Source organism: Emydura macquarii, unplaced genomic scaffold, assembly GCF_026122565.2.
Source record: "Emydura macquarii macquarii isolate MOO-44397 ecotype Brisbane River unplaced genomic scaffold, CSIRO-AGI_Emac_v2 contig_3343, whole genome shotgun sequence".
In the NCBI taxonomy this organism is placed as follows: Eukaryota; Metazoa; Chordata; order Testudines; family Chelidae; genus Emydura; species Emydura macquarii.
The window spans coordinates 1,580,970-1,599,272 of NW_027133480.1; the positions used below are offsets into that span (position 1 = coordinate 1,580,970).

Here is an 18,303-nt window from a genome sequence, read left to right on the forward strand (position 1 = left end):
GTACAAATAGGCAGGCTAAAAAAAGAATTTGAAGAGCAATTAATAGACAAAAAAATGAACAGCAAAACTTTAAGTACATCAGAAGGAGGAAGCCTGCCAGACAGTGGGTCACTGAACGATTGAGGTGCTAAAGGAGCACTCGAAGACAAGGCTGTTGTGGAAAAGCTAAATTAATTCTTTGCATCAGTCTTCACTGCAGAGGATGTGAGGGAGATTCCCCCATCCAAACCATTTTTCTTAGGTGACACATCTGGAACTGTCCCAGATGGAGGAGGTGTCAGTAAAGGAGGTTTTGAAACAAATTGATAAATTAAACAGTAACAAGTCACCAGGATCAGATGGTATTCATCCAAGAGTTCTGAAGGAACTCAAATATGGAATTTTAGAATTATTAACTGTGGTATTAACCTATTGCTTAAATCAGCCTCTGTACCAGATGACTGACAGACAGCAATATAATGCTGATTTAAAAAAAATATGCTCCAGAAGCAGTCCTGGCAATTATAGGCCATTAAGCCTAACCTCAGTACCAGGCAGATTGGTTGAAACTATAGTGGAGAACAGAATTATCCTACACATAGAAGAACATGGTATGTTTGGGAAGAGTAAACACAGCTTTTGTAAAGGGAAAATCGTGCCTCACCATTCTATTAGAATTCTTTGAGGAAGTCAACAAGCATGTGGACAAGGGTGATCCAGTTGCTATCCTGTACTTAGACTTTCAGAAAGCCTTTGAGAAAGTCCCTCACAAAAGTCTCTTAAGCTAAGTAGGCAGTCATGATATAAGAGGGAAGGTCATCTCATAGATCAGTAACTGGTTAAAAGACAGGAAACAAAAGGTAGGAATAAATGGTCAATTTTCACAGTGGAGAGAGGTAAATAGTGAAGTCCCCCAAGGATCTGTACCAGAGCCAGTGCTGTTCAACATACTCATAAATGATCTGGAAAAAGGGGTAAACAGGTGGCAAACTTTTCCAATGATACAAAATTACTCAAAATAGTTAAGTTCAAAGCTGACTGTGGAGAGTTACAGAGGGTTCTCAGAAAATTGGGTGCCCCAGCAACAAAATGGCAGATGAAATTCAATGTTGATAAATGCAAAGTAATCCACATTGGAAAATATAATTCCAGCTATAGATACAAAATGATGGGGTCTAAATTAGCTGGTAACTCTCAAGAAAGTTATGGATAGTTCTCTGAAAACATTCACTCAGTGTGCAGTGACAGTCTAAAAAACTAAAAATGTTAGGAACTATTAGGAAAGTAATAGATAATATGACAGAAAATATCATAATGCCACTATATGAATCTATGGTATGTCCACACTTTGAATATTGTCTTCATTTCTGGTTGCCCCATCTCAGAAGAGGTATATTGGAATTGAAAAAAGTACAGAGAAGTGCAACTAAAATGTTTAGGGGTATAGAACTGCTTCCAGAAACTGTTCAGTTTAGAAAAGAAATAGCTAAGGAGGGATATGATAGAGGTCTATAAAATCATAAATGGTGTGGAGAAAGTGAATAGGGGTCACCCAATGAAATTAATAGATAGCTGTTTTAAAACAAACAAAATAAAGTACTTCTTCATACAGTGCATTGTAAACCTGTGGAACTTGTTCCCAGGGAATGCTGTAAAGGCCAAAAATATGACTGGATTCAGAAGAGAATTAGATAAATTCCTGGAGGATAGGTCCATCAATGGCTATTAGCCAGGATGGTCAGGGACATAACCCAATGTTCTGGGTGTCCCTAAACTTCTGATGGCCAGAGTCTGGGACTGGATGACAGGATGAATCACTCAATAAATTGCCTTGTTCTGTTCATTCCCTGTGAAGCATCTAGCCTGGACCATTGTCAGAAAACAGGATATTGGGCTAGATGGACCATTGGTCAGACCCCATATGGCCAGTCTTATGTTCAAAGTGCTATACTTCTCATCAATAGCAGTGCCCAGTATGCATTGCTCTATTCCTTTAATATTCGTATACAAAAACATTTTTGGCACACTACCAAAGCTTCTTGACTTAAGTGTAGTCAGTCATAAGAAGGCCAACAGCTGACCCACCCGGTGCTCTTGGAAAAGAACAGCTGTGGCCTTGCTGATATTGAATAGGATGGGTTTGGTTGCAGTGCATTTCACAAGTGATGGGAGTGGAGCCAAAAATAAAGGTTCTTAAAAGGCCATTTTCCTGTATCAAAACAGTTTGCAAATGAAGTCGCTCTATTTTTTTACAATAATTGCTAGATATAATCATCTTTATACATAGGAATAATGATTCTGTAAATTACAGAAAACAAAATAACGATTCCATAAATTACAGAAAACAGACTTCTGTGGTTAAATGGCACTTCACTTGAAAGAAAACTTAAAACATTTTAAAGGTGAACTGAAAGAATTATGCAGTTAAATTATTCAAGATTCCAGTAACTTACGTCTTAAAACAAAATATAGCTCCACCTTTATTTACCAGCCAAGTACTGAGTTCAGGATTTTGTTTTTCCCTGACAAGAGTTGAGATCATAGACCTTTAAATCAGAGTATTTTCCTGCACTGCTTTAGGTGTTAGTGATATCAGCTCTTGAAAGAGACTAAAGACTTGGCAGGTAAGTGAAGGAGGAATCTATTTTCAAATGTTTTTCCCATGTTTTGAAATGTGTAAATCATTTGAATTCATGTTTTGTTAGGCCTCAGTCATGCAAATGGAGCCACATGGGCACACCCTTACAGTTGCATGGATAACTGTGGACTTCAGTGGAACTTCACAGGTATAAGGGTCGACCCACGTAGATCTGATTGCAGGACTGCATCCTGAAAAAGGGTTTTCATATTTTTTTAATTGAAATGTAGAATTGCTGTTCTTTCTCTCCTTCCCCTTTGGCAGGTGAACAAGCATGGGGTTGTCCAAGAGCTAGTCAAAGGAAACTTATACGGTTCAGCTACATAATTCTTATTGTACGGGTTGCCAATGAAATAATTGTCACCTAACTATTGGGTGCAACAACACTAAAGATATTTTTAAAGCAATAGTTAAAACAAGGCATATTTGTTTTTCTCCGCTAGTGGTCTCGGCACCATGTTGCTAAATTGCTGCACTAGATAAATGTAAAGCTGCTGTAATGACTTTGTAGTCTATGGATAAATTATGATATAGTCTCCAAAGGTTAATTGAAATACTGTATATTTACCAAGTTGACATGTGAATGGTGTGTAAACTACATTTTTTTCCCTTTTTGGTTTAAGCTTTTATGACTATGCAGGCAAAGTTAATGAGGAGAGTTTGGACAGGATTCTTAAAGATCGTAGAAAAGTAAGTTTCACTATGTTCTTCTATAGTTTTATTTTTCCCCCTTTTATAGCATATAGGATCTACAGACAGGAAAAAATGGAACTTTGGGGCTAATACAAATGAGCAGCTAATAGTACTGCCTAGAACAAATGCTTTCTCTTACAATTCTGCCAGTTTATCTTGCCCCACATCATCTCTGGCAATACCAGGATTAAGTTTATTTTGTGCAGAGGCTGTCAATCATGTCAAATATTTTGTCAATTTTGTGATGTCTGCTAATATTAACTAGGGGCAAATCCAAAAGGACTAAATGCGTCACATAAGACCTTAGACAAATTTAAATTCAGGTCCCCAGTATTAACCTACCGTCACCAGCCAATGGCTGAGTTAGACTTGCATAATAATGCTTCTGCACTGTGCAACATAGGTCAACAGAAAAGTTTGTGAAATGCTCATTTAATCACAGAGTAGTTACTGTGGAAATGTTCAGATACTCTTGCTTAAAAATGGTTGTATATTTATTACAAAAGTTTGACAAACAGCATTGGAATTCAAATATTTCCACAATGTGAAATATTTTAAACTAAAACAATATTGTCTCATAAAATAGCTATCATTAAACTATTGTAGCCTTATTCAACTATACTTTGCTATTAGCATATTCAGTACTATATTAAAAATATTTTAAATTTCTACAATTGACCAAGAGAGAGGAGAATCAAACTACCAGTGGTTCATTTTCAACACAAATTTAAAACTTGCTAGTATTGTATCTTAACAATTAGCAAATACTTGTTTAATAAGTTTTTAGCAGAGCTGATATCCTGAACAGCAGGACTGAGCTTCAAATTGGGAACAAGCAATACTTAGAGTATGTCTTCACTGTGGATTTAACTCCATTTGAGTTAGCGTGGCTTGGGTGAAAGCAGCCACACTGCAAAATAACCACTCTGCTTAGCTCGAATGTTGTATTAGCACTTGGCAAGTTGTGCAAACTTGAGCTGCAGCCTATATCCCCTGACTGTCCAGCCAACCTGAGTTAGGGGTTTTTGTGTGTGGGTAGGGCTAGAATTGGGGCAACACTGAAATTATAAGTCAAATTAACTCTACAGTGAAGATAAACCCTTAATTATTTGTTCAAAATAAACATTTATTTCAGTACCAGTTCCTGCACCACACATCTGCTTTTAGTTCTCTGTAGCCATTTATTTCATGTCAGTTTGCTTCAACAAAAGCAATTGCCTCAACTGTCTTTTATGTCCAGAAATGATCACACAGGTCTTTCCCGTCTCAGACATTTGATTCTGTAAGCACATAACTCCAGCACAGACCACTATGAATATGATGTGTAGAAACAAGATGTTCTTGACAGTTGAAAGGATGAGAGAACTTTCAGTCTTTCAGTTCTCCTTCAGAAGATTAAAGCAGAAAACACTTATTAAAACTGTCTGGCATTTTCTTTTTTTTGTTAAGCCTATAGTGTACATTTTCAAATCAAGACACTAACTTGTTTTCAGCTGAGTTTTATTTTGTTGAGACATAGGTCGCTTTTAGACCGTCAGCAAAGATGTGAAGATGCATTATCTGCAGTCTGAAAGTAGATAGGTTTGAGGGGAGGAAAAACTTTTAAGTGTCATGTGACTCAGCAGTGCAGATTTAAATTTAATTATTCTTAATGCCATTAAGTTACCAGGACATCAAATAAAATAAAAATACAGTTAGTAAATGTTGTCCTGGATTCAGCTGATTGCTAGCTGTGCTTCGTCAGAATCCACAGATGTAGAGATTTTATTGTAAAAAGACTGAGAATATTTGCTTACTGGTTTTTGTATTTAATACAAGTGTCGTGCATTGATCAATTAATGTGTGGAATCCACTTTATTCTTTTTGAATGTATGGATGTTTTCTTTATAATCCTGTTTCATATATTGTGGCTCTTACTGAGCCAGGTTCTGATAACAAGCTAACTTTCTGCATTATTCTCCCTTTATTTCATGTAAACTAGCATGTAAATGATCAAGTTAAATACAAATTCATATTTGGTATAATCAGTGAATTACTAGATGGATGTTATCTGCAGTATATACAAATATATCACAGTTAAATGCTTAAAGGGATAATTTCAGCACTATACACAGTAGATTAATCCCACTGCTCCGTGAATAAACATAAATTTGCAATTGTGTTCTGTGATGCATGGCACTGAAAATGTATCTCATAAATGCAACACAAGTGAATAGTCTGTTGTAGCAATCCTCAAAATAAAAAAAAATTCTGCCAGGTTTGAAAACTGAGCAATATGCTCTGAGACTTGGTTCTCAAATGTAACCTTCCATTATAAGTAGATTCCTAGATACCATGAAGAAAATAAATGTATTTTTATCTTGTACAAAAAGGTTTGTAACAGTAAACCACTTAAACTTTCAAATGTGGTATTAGTAATAGTCTGCGTAAAATGGAAATCTACAATAATTCAGAATTATATAATTAAACTACAAGAAATTGTAGAGATTGTGTCAGAGTTTCAGTATCCTAACTACATTAGCCATGCTTTGAGCTGTCGACAGATAAAACTGTAAATCTTTTCTCTCTCCATTAATACTTTGTTTTTCCTCTTCTTTACTTTCATTACAGAATGTTATTGGATGGTACAGATTTAGGAGAAACACTCAGCAACAAATGTCATATAGAGAGCATATCCTCCATAAACAGCTGACACACATTCTTGGAGTGCCTGACCTTGTCTTCCTTCTCTTCAGCTTCATCTCTACTGCAAATAACTCAACACATGCTTTAGAGTATGTGCTCTTTAGACCAAACCGAAGGTAAACAATCTATGTTCACGTCAGCTACCAGAGTGTGGTTGTAATTATACTCTTTATTGAAATTCCTAGTAGCATTATGAACTATTTTCAAAAGTATCTATATAGAAAGGAATTGTTGACCTGTCAAACTCTGGTTTTTACATACATAATACAATAAGGTAGCATGTTTTTCTCTAGAAGTGATTAATAAATTAAGCTAAAATTCAATCAGGGTAATGGAAAGTTATTTTTCAGTGAATAAATATTTTAGACTAAAAAGGGCCTTGAAAAAACTGTTTATAAAGAGAAATGAGAAGTCAGTGAGTCTTTGCTTCTCCAAAATTGCTGAGCTGGGAACGTGGCTCCCTTGCTTTACCCACAATAGTCTGATTAGTCCACAACTGACAGTTTAGGGTGTATGGAAAAATAGATCTACCTTTGGTCAATTTTGGTTTTGCATTAATTTGTTATGAACAAGAAACAACCATATTTGAGTATGACAAATTGTTTATTCAAAATAAAGCTGACCTAGAAATTCATAATAGATTAAATTTTAAAGGAGTTGAGATCTTCAGGTTCTCACCTTGCTCACAGACAGAGCTATCTACTTTGGTTAGGAAGGTAGGGCATACCAAGACTTGCAAAAAATCTCTGGAAGAATAATAGCGGTCTCTTTCTGAATTTTCTCTACAGGTATAATCAAAGGGTGTCGCTTACAATTCCCAATCTAGGCAATACAAGTCAGCAGGAGTACAAAGTTTCTTCAGTGCCAAATACTTCTCAGAATTATGCCAAAGTTATTAAGGAACATGGGTAAGTGGTTTTTTTAAAAAAAATTAAGTATAATCAAGAAGCTCTACAATTTTTGCCTTCTGGATACTAATATGAATATCAGCAACAGAACCAAGTATTGAAGCTGTTTAATAATCTGCTTCCACTTTATGCAGTCACTGTTTTCTAAACAGCAAAACATATTTTTTTAAATAAATTGATCCAAATTCTATAGGGTTACAGCAACATCCAAGTTAAAATGACTAGTTATGGCCTAATCCTGCATGCCCTCCATATGCAGAATTCCCATGCTCTGGGAATGCTCTCTATGTAGAGTGGATTTACGAGCTTTGACTCATGGTTTGGGAATGTTTATTCTCTTAGTCATTTAAATAAAATGCACAGACACTGCGAAATAACTTTAAAATATGGTTTGGGTATCTAACAAAGACATTTTACTGGCTATGGCATGGAAGCTCGGGGAGAGTTTTTCTTTTAAGAGTCTAATCTTGTTAGCATCAGAGTTGGCAAGTTTTGGCTCTTGTTCCAGAAAGCGCCTCTGCAGCTAATATGTTGCTTGGATACTGGTTCCTTGGGGCTTACGTGATTTAGCAATATGACATTTAATTCTGTGTGTGTGTGTGTGTGTGTGTGTGTGTGTGTGTGTGTGTGTGTGTGTGTGTGTGTGTGTGTGAAGTAATTTGAAGAAAGGCAGCTCACAGAGGAAGAAAGTTGTGATGTTACCTTTTCTAATTATTTTTGCATTTTTTTAGTACTGATTTTTTTGATAAAGATGGAGTGATGAAGGACATCAGGTCTATATATCAGGTGTATAATGCACTTCAGGAAAAAGTACAGGTAACTAATTTTATTTAATTTGTCAAAATTCATGTGGCACCTCTGGTTGAGGACTGGTAACCCAGAGTTATAAGAAAATCCAGCTTTATTATGCTTTTAAAATGTTTTAAGGAAATATGAGAAATGACTTGCATTTCTTTAGTAGTTAAACAGTCATGCTTCTCTTACACCTTTTCCCACATGACCTGTGGTTAATAGATACCCAGTTCTACAGTTTACTGATACTGATCAGTAAAAATGATCAGTGTAAGCATCATTGATCCTGGCACTTTGTTGCCATGGATTTTTTTAAGAGTGAGAGTAATTATAATGTTCAGTGACATCTGAGAGAAACTTTCTATTTTTTAAGTGCTTTTGTCTTGCAAATAGATCTGCATGGGTGGATTCGTCCCTATCCCCCACAAAGCAGAGCCCCATTGAAGTCAGTTAAATACCACACTAGTGCAAGGACCTTCCCACATGGATCTGATTGCAACATTGGGGTTTCACTGGGTACTAGATACCAAAGGGAGCTCTGCATTTATTAAAACTGACAAATATTTTGCAGGAAATGCTTTGGGTACAATGCTTGAGTCAGTTTAAAAAAAAAAATCTTGCTGTAATTGTAGCTGACACATCTGAAAATGGCTCACTGCTGGGCTTCAGAAATCTACTAAGGACTAGATAGTCAATTCACAACTTGTCCCAAGCAGAGGATGGCATATAGCTGTGCTGCCTCAGGATCAGATGCATTTGGGAATTGTAACTATAGCTCCCCCTTTACATGCACACTGGAGTAATGTGCTACTCATATAGACTAGTAGCAGATCATATCTCCCTCTGTACCAGCTCAGCTTTGCTGGTTGGCACATAAAATGGGGAATGAGGCAAAGTCAAGGCTCTAGCCATCTCTGCACTTATCTGCATAGGAAGGAGGAGTAGCTGCCCAGTGGAAGCTACTTCCCTTTAGCGCTCCCAACCCTGCTGTGACCTGTGATGTAAGTAGCCCATACTGGGCAAGCAGTGATTTTGCCTTGCATGCTTAGGTCCATAGTCTTGTTTGGAGGGTGGCTGGATGTAGTTTTATTTCTCTCACACACGTTCAAACACACCAACATCAGAACAACCCTCCCTCTGAGCTAACCTGTTCTTTCTGCGCCTTGTCACCTCTGCTCACAGCGCTGCCCAGAGCATGTGGCACTCAGAATAAAGAAAGATTCTCTTTCCCAGGAATTTCCATGATGAACAGTTATTCACAGATTATGAATAAATGGGTTGATGGGATAGCCTTGTATAATATCTCCTGCTTACCAACATTGAGTAATGCTAAATGTATGGTTCTGCACTAATCACTGTTGAGTTTAGCTAACGTGGCGTTTGGCAGAATACTGGAAAAATACTGACTTCCACGGGGAACTGCCTTACTGCTCCCAGAATTGTGACCCTGCAGTCTCTTGGAGTCTAAGAGGCACTGTTAAGTCTGCTTGTACACACATCTGCTTGTTCTTTTATCCTCTGTCAAGCATTAAAAGTTCCTTATGTTGGTTAACTTCAAGACACATGTTTCACAAAGAATATTGCAAACTAGAAACACCAAAAATGTGTTTAATAGAGCAAGAACAATTCTGTGTGTTTTTATTTATTCACTGTAGCTTTTAATTTTCACTATCAAAAACGTATAGATAGAGGAAGAATGTAGAACCTGTCTGCACAACAGGTGTAATAGGCAGGAGATCAGGTCACAACATGTTTGTCTCCTGACTCTTCTCTCCTCACCCAGCTACAACACAGTTGAAAGTGTAGCATAGATGCTACCTAAACACATCCCTATCAGGATCCTCAAGTCCTGGACAGCCCAAGAATCTTTACGAAATCTAATATCCATGCGAATCTCATCTGTGAATTCTACCTGGCTGTTGCCAGCACAGTTTCAGTGCAGGTGGATGTGGCCTTATTTTTGATACTGAGTGTAGAAAAGGTTAGCAGACTATCTGAGTCCCTTTTAACAGATGATAAAATAATAACTTCTTTCCATTATGAGCTGCCTCCTATAATAATAATACCTACTCTGGTATAACACTGTTTATCAGTAGATCTCAAAGAGATTCCCAATCGTTAGTGTATTTTTATCACACCTTTGGGAGGTAGGGAAGTACTATCATCCATATTTTACAAATGGGGAACTGAGGCACAGAGAGGCTATGTGATTTTCTCAGGGTCACACAAGAAGTAGTGGTAAACTGTTTGGAGGTTCTTTTTATCTTGCAAAAGTTGAGCATGATCAATAGGTGGAAATTAGTTTTCAACATTTCATTCCATGTTCTGATTCGGTATCTGTTCATCCTCTTGGTTTTGTGTTTGTATTGCTTCTAGTCTGGCAGTATTCTCTGGCATAGTTGTGTAACTCTTCAATGGATTTATGTAGACTTTGAGTATGACTTCCTATGTTTTTTTCCCAGGCAGTCTGTATAGATGTAGAAAAGAGTGAACGAGTTGTTGAATCTTTCCAAGCTGATGTAAACAAACTAAAAAGGCAAATCGCACAAAGGAAAAATGAAAAGGAGCAAAAAATAAGTAAGTTCCCTTGCATTTACGTTTCATAAACAGGTTCTGTAAAGACAAAACATTGTGTAGAAACATGGTTTTAAGTCTTGTTGGAATGATTTCCCTGTTTCTCTTATCACAACAAAGATATGGGGGAAAATTATTGTCAACTTAATAGTTATTCTTGCAAACTGAAGTTTAGGTTGACTGTGATAGGTTTATATTGAAATGATTCCTAATCTGTGAAGATTTTTCCAGCATACATCTACGTGTTCGCTACACCTGAAGGAAAATATAATTAACAAAGGTAATCTGCAAACTCTTAGAACGTTGTGAATGTGAACTGGCACAACTGATAATCTGAAACTGAATTCTGGAGAGGGCTAAGTGACACCTGTTAATATTTTTCATCTGTAGATACCTAGCTCAATTCTTGCTCAGGTTCCATTATTTAAGTGATCTTAGCTTAAAAAAAAAGTGTGGTGTGGGATTGGTTAATACAGACTATCGGGCTTTTGGACTGTAGAACATGTTCATCATCTTGCCTAGGTCACGGTGACTATGGGAGAGTGTTAAAATCATTGACATATATGCTGCAAAGGATTAAACTGCCTACAGTGTTCATATTAATTAACTTGTGTGGGTTTTTGGGGGGCAGTTTATAAAGAGAACTCATTCTTAAAGAAATATTGATTTCTGTGATAAGAAGTTGGTGTGGAATTGCATCTCATTTAGGTCAGTGACCTATGCTAGTATCACTACTACTGGGATGAAGCATGGAAAGCCAGATGCCAACATCTGGCTGAACTCTACTGAGTGCGGGACTCAAGGTGTGGGGGAGGGAGGGTGGTTGTCAGTCACTTCTCAGCTTCTGCGGTCTTGGGATTGAACCTAAACCAGCACTTGACACAGAGTAGCCTGATGGGTGCTCTTCGCTATGCCAGCTAATGGTCACATGGGAATGGCGCCACCAGCTAGAGGTCTCTGGAGTTCAGCATGCTCCAGTCAAACTCCCTCCCACCCTCAGCCTGCCCAAGAATATGCCCCTGCACGGCAAGGTCAGGTTAATTGGTGACACAGCTGGCTATGCCAGCTTTATACCATCTCTGGGTTTCCCTTATGCCAAGCATATCCACAGCTTCCCTCTTATAGTCACTTTCCATAGCAGAGAGGGCAGAGCTGGAGGCCAGGACTTTGCCCACAGTTTATACAAGTGGACGCAAAGTACATCACTTGTGGTGGCAGCTGGCAATTAATAAAAGATGACTGAAAAGCCAGATGTCCTTTGGTTCTCCAGAGTTAATATTCTTGTGGATGATGAGATCTTTTTACTATATTTAATATCCAGCCTTATGTTCAAATATTCATTAAAAGCCCCTAATAGAAAACCAGTGAGTGGAGGAGAGATTTTTTCCCCCCTCATCTAGTTGTTGGTCCATGCACAGTGGGGCATCTTCTCTCAGTTTAATATTTGATCACAAGGGTCTTGAAAAATGCAGTCATTTCCTGTGTGTGAGGGAGTCATTTTTGTTTTTTGAAGTCTGAGTGGGTATGTGGAGAGAGCTGGAAGAACGATGGTAGCCATTTGACAAGAGATATGTAGTACTGAGAAGGCAGGAGACATTTTTTTTGTAATGCTGGAAGTGAAACAGAAATTATGAGGGATAAAGGGATATAAGAGGATACAGACCCTGGAAATAAAACAGGAACAGATAGTGATCTGTTATAGGAAAGGAAAAGCGAAGTGAAACTGGGAAGGGAAAGAAGACAAAATATTTGAGAAGACCTTTTAAAAAAGGTATTAAGTAGTAAATTGAATGATGTATTACATCTTATTACAGTATTCAGCTGTGTATCACACCAAACTGCAGGGGATGTAATAGCATGGGAGTTGTAGGGAAATTTCATCCTGGCCTAGTAGACTTAGTCTCAGGCTAGTACATGTCAATACGTTTTTGAAGGCCTGATTTTTTTTCCAAGCCCTGACTTTTATGATGGGAAGCTGGTACAGCAACATCAGTTAAGTGAGGCACACTGGCACAACTAATTAATGGGATAATTTAGCAGTACAGCTCTAGTGTTGCTGTAGTAATTGGCTAGTAGATCTCTGGCCCAAGTATCAGTGAGACTGCAAGTTTTATTTCATATACTAGCATTTAATCCATTAGACTAGGGCTTCTTCATTTCGTCTTTTAACATTTCAGCCTACCACATATCGGCTATATTGTATTTATGAATCAGCACCAGTTTTCTAGTATTCGTTGTTGGACTGAACTGTGGATCTGAATGAGTTACTGGAATAATTACAATATTGTTTTTTGGATGGTAAACTAAAATCTAGTAAACCCAATCCTAGATTACGGAGTAATCACTGGCAAATAAAGACAGATTTTACATAGTGCCTCTCTCAAAGTGAGAATATCACTAAAGTTTCCGACTTGTCAGTGTTGATTCTGTAATTGAAATGTTTGTTAGTTTGAATATTGAAATAATACCTTCTGTTATGTTGGAGGTGGACTTTGATTTATTTCAGATAGTGCTAGACATAAGAAAGTAGAACAGGACAATCTTAACTCTTTTTGGTTTGTGATTTAAGCTCCTGATGTATCAAAACAAACTTTTTGTTTACGCTGGTTCTCAAAACATATAATTCTTTGTATTGATTTGCTGGGGTTTTATTAACTTACTATGCTAGAAATATGTCCTCTCTATAAAAAATCCAAGTGTTTTATTAGAGTTCTACGTCATTTTGACAGAATAATTTTCATGGCATATGTTAAGGACTACCAGAAAAAAAAACTAAGAGCAACAAAACTGCTTATTTTGTAGTTATTTTCTGCTGCTCCACAAGTTTCTGGCTCAGTCAGATCCATTGTTTGAACATATTTGGGCTGGTGCCAAACTATTTCTCATCCCTAGAAGCTGAATAGGGCTTCAGGAAACTTTTGCTTGGCAGGAGGCAGGCATTGTGAAGTGCTCCATCATTTGAGGAAACAGTGTTGATCTAACACACTGGGAGACATAAGGTGGTAAAGATGGGGGAGAGAAGTACAGCTGGAGGTTGGAGAAAGAAGCATGAAATGAAGGGAGGGAATGTAAACAATGTGATGAGAAAATGAGAATACAAGTGAAATATGAGGAATTGTGAATTTGGGGTAATATAAAACAAAGCATCTGAACTCACTGTTATGCTTTTCACTGGTGTTCCAGAAAAGAGCTCCGGTGAGAGGATTCACTCTGGAATACATGGTCATGTAATTGTCTTTATTTTTTCCCAAACATCCCTGTCTCTTTCCATCCATTCAGTGGAATAGTTTATGCAAATAACCCTTCCATTACTGCCAGCAAGAGCGTCCTTTATCAGCTTTATATTCAGTTGTTTATTGCGTGGCTAGAATTAATAGATTGTTTTGTTCAGTGAATATTCCAAGCTTTGAAATGGGCCTCTCTGCTACTAGGATTGAGACCTTTCCTCCAATCAGCAAGGCAATGCACATGGTGCCCACTAATGCACGGGAATTTTGGCAGCAACAGTTTGATCTCCCAGCCCACTTCCTGAAGGGTTCCTTCTTCCTTCCTTGTACCTGGAGGACTGAAGCTGACTTTTTACCTATTCACTGACCATCTGTAATACACAACTAGTGTGAATCATGACTGCTTCCTGCTTGACCAGGGATAATAGTGACTACTGTTGTGTAAGCCAGCAAAAAGGTGAAGGTGGATAGCAAGAGTGGCCAGATCTGAACCCTGTCTGTGTGTCAACAGATTCTGTGCACTAAGAACAGAACAGCAGTAGCCATGGACTCTACTAGTGGGCTGCAGGCATCAATTCCTGAGAGTCTGTGTCTGAGCAGACAAGAATCGCTTGAGATGGGGTGAAACAGGAAGGTATATACACAAGCACTTCAGGTCCCCATAGTTGTGTATATACTTCTTGTCTCACCCCATCTCAAGCGATTCTTGTCTGCTCAGACACAGTCAGAAAGCTTGTCATATTCTGCAATTATTGTTTGGTAGGTATGAATTCTGTTTCTACTGCAGAGAAGTCAGTTGAGACTGTACCTTCTAAAACATTAAAATCTATCGTTTATATAAGTGCGTTAAGATGTCCACAGGTGTGATTGATGCTGTATGCTGCATGCACTTCTCAGCTGCTGAAAAACCTTTCACCTTTCCATTTTACTACTCCCTGGATTGTACATCAAAGATGGAACTCTGTTGTGTTCTGAATTTACCAAACCCATGTGTTTTGAACCTGTCCTTTTTCCTATTTGGGTAACATCTTGTCTGTTGGATTTTAGATGGAATCATTCAACTTTGCTTTTTGGCTTCACCTCAACTGTTCATAAACACCACTTTAATCTGAAAAAAGACAAGCTATATGAAGCATATTAGTAGTAGGAATATACTTCAGAGGGGCTCGAGAGTTAAGTTTACACTTCAGTCCAGTGTAGTAACTTTTCTATCTGTAAAATGGTTTGTTTAAATAAAGTCACTGAGAACAGAACACTTTTTTTTGCCAGTTTCATGCAGTTTTCCACAAGCAACAGGACAGATGCTTTTTGATGTATTCACTGTACCTGAATTTTCCATAAACACTGACCAATATAAACATAAAACTAGATCACTTTTCATACTTTTAAATGTAATTAGGACATGTTTATTTTCCTTTTGTCTTTTATAGGACTGCAGCAAGCCATCTTAACCAGGCAAATGTCAACTGATAACTTGGATTCTATGTTTCTTCCACGAATGTCCTACCCTGGATTTGCTGTGGAAGGTTGCACACTTGAAGATTCAGATGTCTCTGATCCTCCCCCTCCTTATTCTGATTTCAGTGTGAGCAATCAAGAAAGTACTTTGGGTCATGGTCTCCCAGAAAGCAATGTTTTCATGCCTCGACCTCAAGCAGTGGGCTCTTCCAATTATGTTCCCACAAATGCAGTGAAGTATTCTGGCAATGGAGCATCCCTGCCCTCCTCCCAAAGAGTAGTTGGTGACAATGTTGATGAATCAGAAGACAGTGATTATGAGAACTTGCTTGAACCTACAGAGTTATCTGACAGCGAATACTCACAGACAAGGGATTCACGATCCCTGACGCATCCTGATGGGGATTCCAGGAACACTCAAACCTCCCAGATATAATAGAACAAAAACCCAACATGGCACTCTTTTTTTCATAATTATTACAGAAAAATTTTGGGGATTTAACCTGGAGGAAATAAACCATAAACAGGATTACTGTGCACAGAAAATGTAGAAGACTTGCACTAGATGGTTTATTCACCTTGTGATACATTTTGCAAGTTTTATAATGGAATCATTAGGATAATCAAGTTGTTAATATTGATGAGGTTCATGGATGTACTGGTAAATTTAGGCAAAATGAAATTTATAGAAACCTTGTAGCTTTCGTTGCTATATTTTCTTTAAGACAATAAATTGGGATTTAGTGACTAAGCACAGTTAGTCTACAACTAACAATGTTCTCTAAAATCAAAACTTACCTCTTGCACTATCATGCCTTGAATTTTAGTTTTTAAAAGGGAAACAATTTATCAATAGCCTTCAAAGCAACTTTCTATGGTGAGCCAAATTGATCTTTGCCAGAAAAGAAATTTTGATAATTCCAAGAAGCCTGATTGGAACAAATGTAGTCTACCTTCTTCTATGTGCATGCTCTTTGAATAGAGAAGGGGTTTGTTTCAACTTTTTGTACTAGCCTAATGTGTATATCATTTAAAATAACTGTTGCCTTTTCTCTGTAGGAAAAACTTACCGGTAAATCATCCAAATGAATGTCATAAGCATACTTTGGTTTTGGTGGGTTTACAGTGACTCTATGCCACATTAGCCTCATTTACAGTCTCATTTTTGTACTAAAAATATGAAGTGCACGTAGTAAATTACAAACAGTAGTTAATTCACAATTGGGCTTTAGAATCTACAAATTCCAAACGTTATAACTATTTGCAATTTCTTTGCAATCTGTGTATTGGATTTGTACTTCCATACAAGTTATTTTATGTAAGAAATAGGGGATAGGATTGGGGAAAGTTGTTTAAAGATCCCCTGGGTTTATTACCTCTTCCATCTCTGGGTGAAATACACAAATGTTTATTTTAATTTGAATTGCAGCTTTTGTCAGAAAATTGCCATTTTGGAAACATGAAGTGTGGTATGTTTGGATGCACTTACATTTTTATTTAATTACTGCTTATATTCTAATTTTGCCCAAAAGATGTGAAATCGTGCCACTAAAAGGTCTGTGTACTATTGGGCTTTATCCCTTACTTGTAAATGACAAAACCTGCAGTGTATGGTATTAGCACATGCATTTAATGCTTTAAAGTATGAGTAACCCCTCCTTTTGTTTGGTTAATACCCCAAAGAACAAAACAGTTGCTTAAATGTTTAAATATTTCAGATTTACACAAGGCTAAAATCTCATTATATATTATATATGTTGGGAAAAAATCTGTTCGTTAGCCTCTCTTTACCTGTACTAAATTAAACAAAATGGTTTTTGAAAAATGAAATGTTAAAATTGCCACTCTTCTGTTGGGTGTTTCAACCTTTAAACATCTAACAGTCTGTCTGTTTTAACTATTTTACGTTATTCACATTTGCCTTATCTTGATGCATTTTGTTTTCAAGTGTTGCGGTCTATTTTAACAACAGATTTGTTCTAGTTTTATTAATGTTGGTTTTCTGCAAGCAGTTGTAGTGCTGGTGTGATAAACAAGTGCTATTGCCATCTCATCAGTTCTGGTTTTCACATAAAAGAAAGGGGGTTTATTTTTATGCTGCACAAAAACCTGCAATGTACATCAGACAAAGCAGTTAAATGTGACAATAAAATCTTATTTAATCCTGTAAATATATTTTTAGTATCTGTCAGCTAGGTTCCATTTCAGTGAAGTCATGCATCCACATATGAAAATGCAGTATACAGTTGAGATGCTTGTTTATTTAAAAGATCAACAACTTTGCCTATTGTAAAGGTAAAAGGTAGAATTAGCTAGGGGAGGAGGATGTAACAACAACGAGATTATGGTTTGTATACAGTGATAATCACTTGTATACATTGTTCATGTTCACCCAGGCATTACAAAATTCTGTAATATTTTCTTACAACAGAAATACAACTGCTGTGAGGTAATAAGTTCCATTTCAACCTATAGCACATCAGAATGATTGGGGAAGGGGAGAGTGCATTATGAAAACCCTCCAACTGTTAGCACTTCCATGTAGATATTTTCAGCTACTGTAATCACTCATAAACAAGCATAAAGGATCAATATTTGTGAAACAGTAAATATTTTGTTACAAAAAGACACAAGGAAGTGTTTTCTTTTCAGATTTGTCATGCTCCTATTGACAATAATAGGATTGGATGATCATAATGCGGTAGTCAGAAGAGGTATTAATACACAAAGGAGGTCAGTTCTTCATGTATGTGGTGTAAGCATAAGGTTTTCAGGCCTCAGCCATGCAGACTTCCTTTTGAGCATAAAAAGCCCAAGTGTCTTCAGGAATTGTGATTTGCTAGCAGGCAATAGAAATCTACAAGAGTGGATCCCTGCACCTATTGGGTTTAAATCAAGTTACTCTGTAACTAGTATTGGATTTGGGGCATATTAACAAAGCTGTAATCACGAAATATAGGATGGTTGTTTGTATTTTTTTTTTTTTCAAGTTCTGTCTCAAGTACAGCTTTTTCTAAATGTTTATCACTGAAGACTATAGAAATCTGTGAATATGGGAAGTAGTTTTCTTATGACCCTCATGTGGACAGATAAAAGAAACCATTAAGTGAATATAGTGCTTCTGAAAAGGACTTGATTGACATGGAAATATGAAATCCTGTTTGCCCACAAAACAATAACCCATGGGCAGCGGCAAGACTGAGCATCCTCATCCACTTTCTCATAACACTTCCTGGAGTGTTAATTCTGAAGCGTAATTATTCATTCTTAATTTTTTTTGTCAGCGCCTCCAATCACGTAGTTCTCAGATGCATTTGCTCCCTATGAATATCTGTATGTTGCTTGTCCT

General features: G+C 37.2%; 1 protein-coding gene across 1 annotated transcript in view; it reads left to right on the forward strand.

Annotated features, from left to right (window-relative positions):
* The window catches only part of ABRAXAS2 (abraxas 2, BRISC complex subunit), a 29,189-nt gene extending 11,632 nt beyond the window's left edge, over positions 1-17,557 (forward strand). The window contains exons 4-9 of the mRNA XM_067533399.1: positions 3,241-3,307; positions 5,921-6,111; positions 6,784-6,903; positions 7,635-7,719; positions 10,158-10,272; positions 14,927-17,557. Of these exons, the coding sequence (XP_067389500.1) occupies positions 3,241-3,307; positions 5,921-6,111; positions 6,784-6,903; positions 7,635-7,719; positions 10,158-10,272; positions 14,927-15,390 (1,042 nt within the window). The 3' untranslated portion in view covers positions 15,391-17,557. The remainder of the gene's footprint in view (positions 1-3,240; positions 3,308-5,920; positions 6,112-6,783; positions 6,904-7,634; positions 7,720-10,157; positions 10,273-14,926) is intronic.
* Positions 17,558-18,303: the final 746 nt, after the last annotated feature.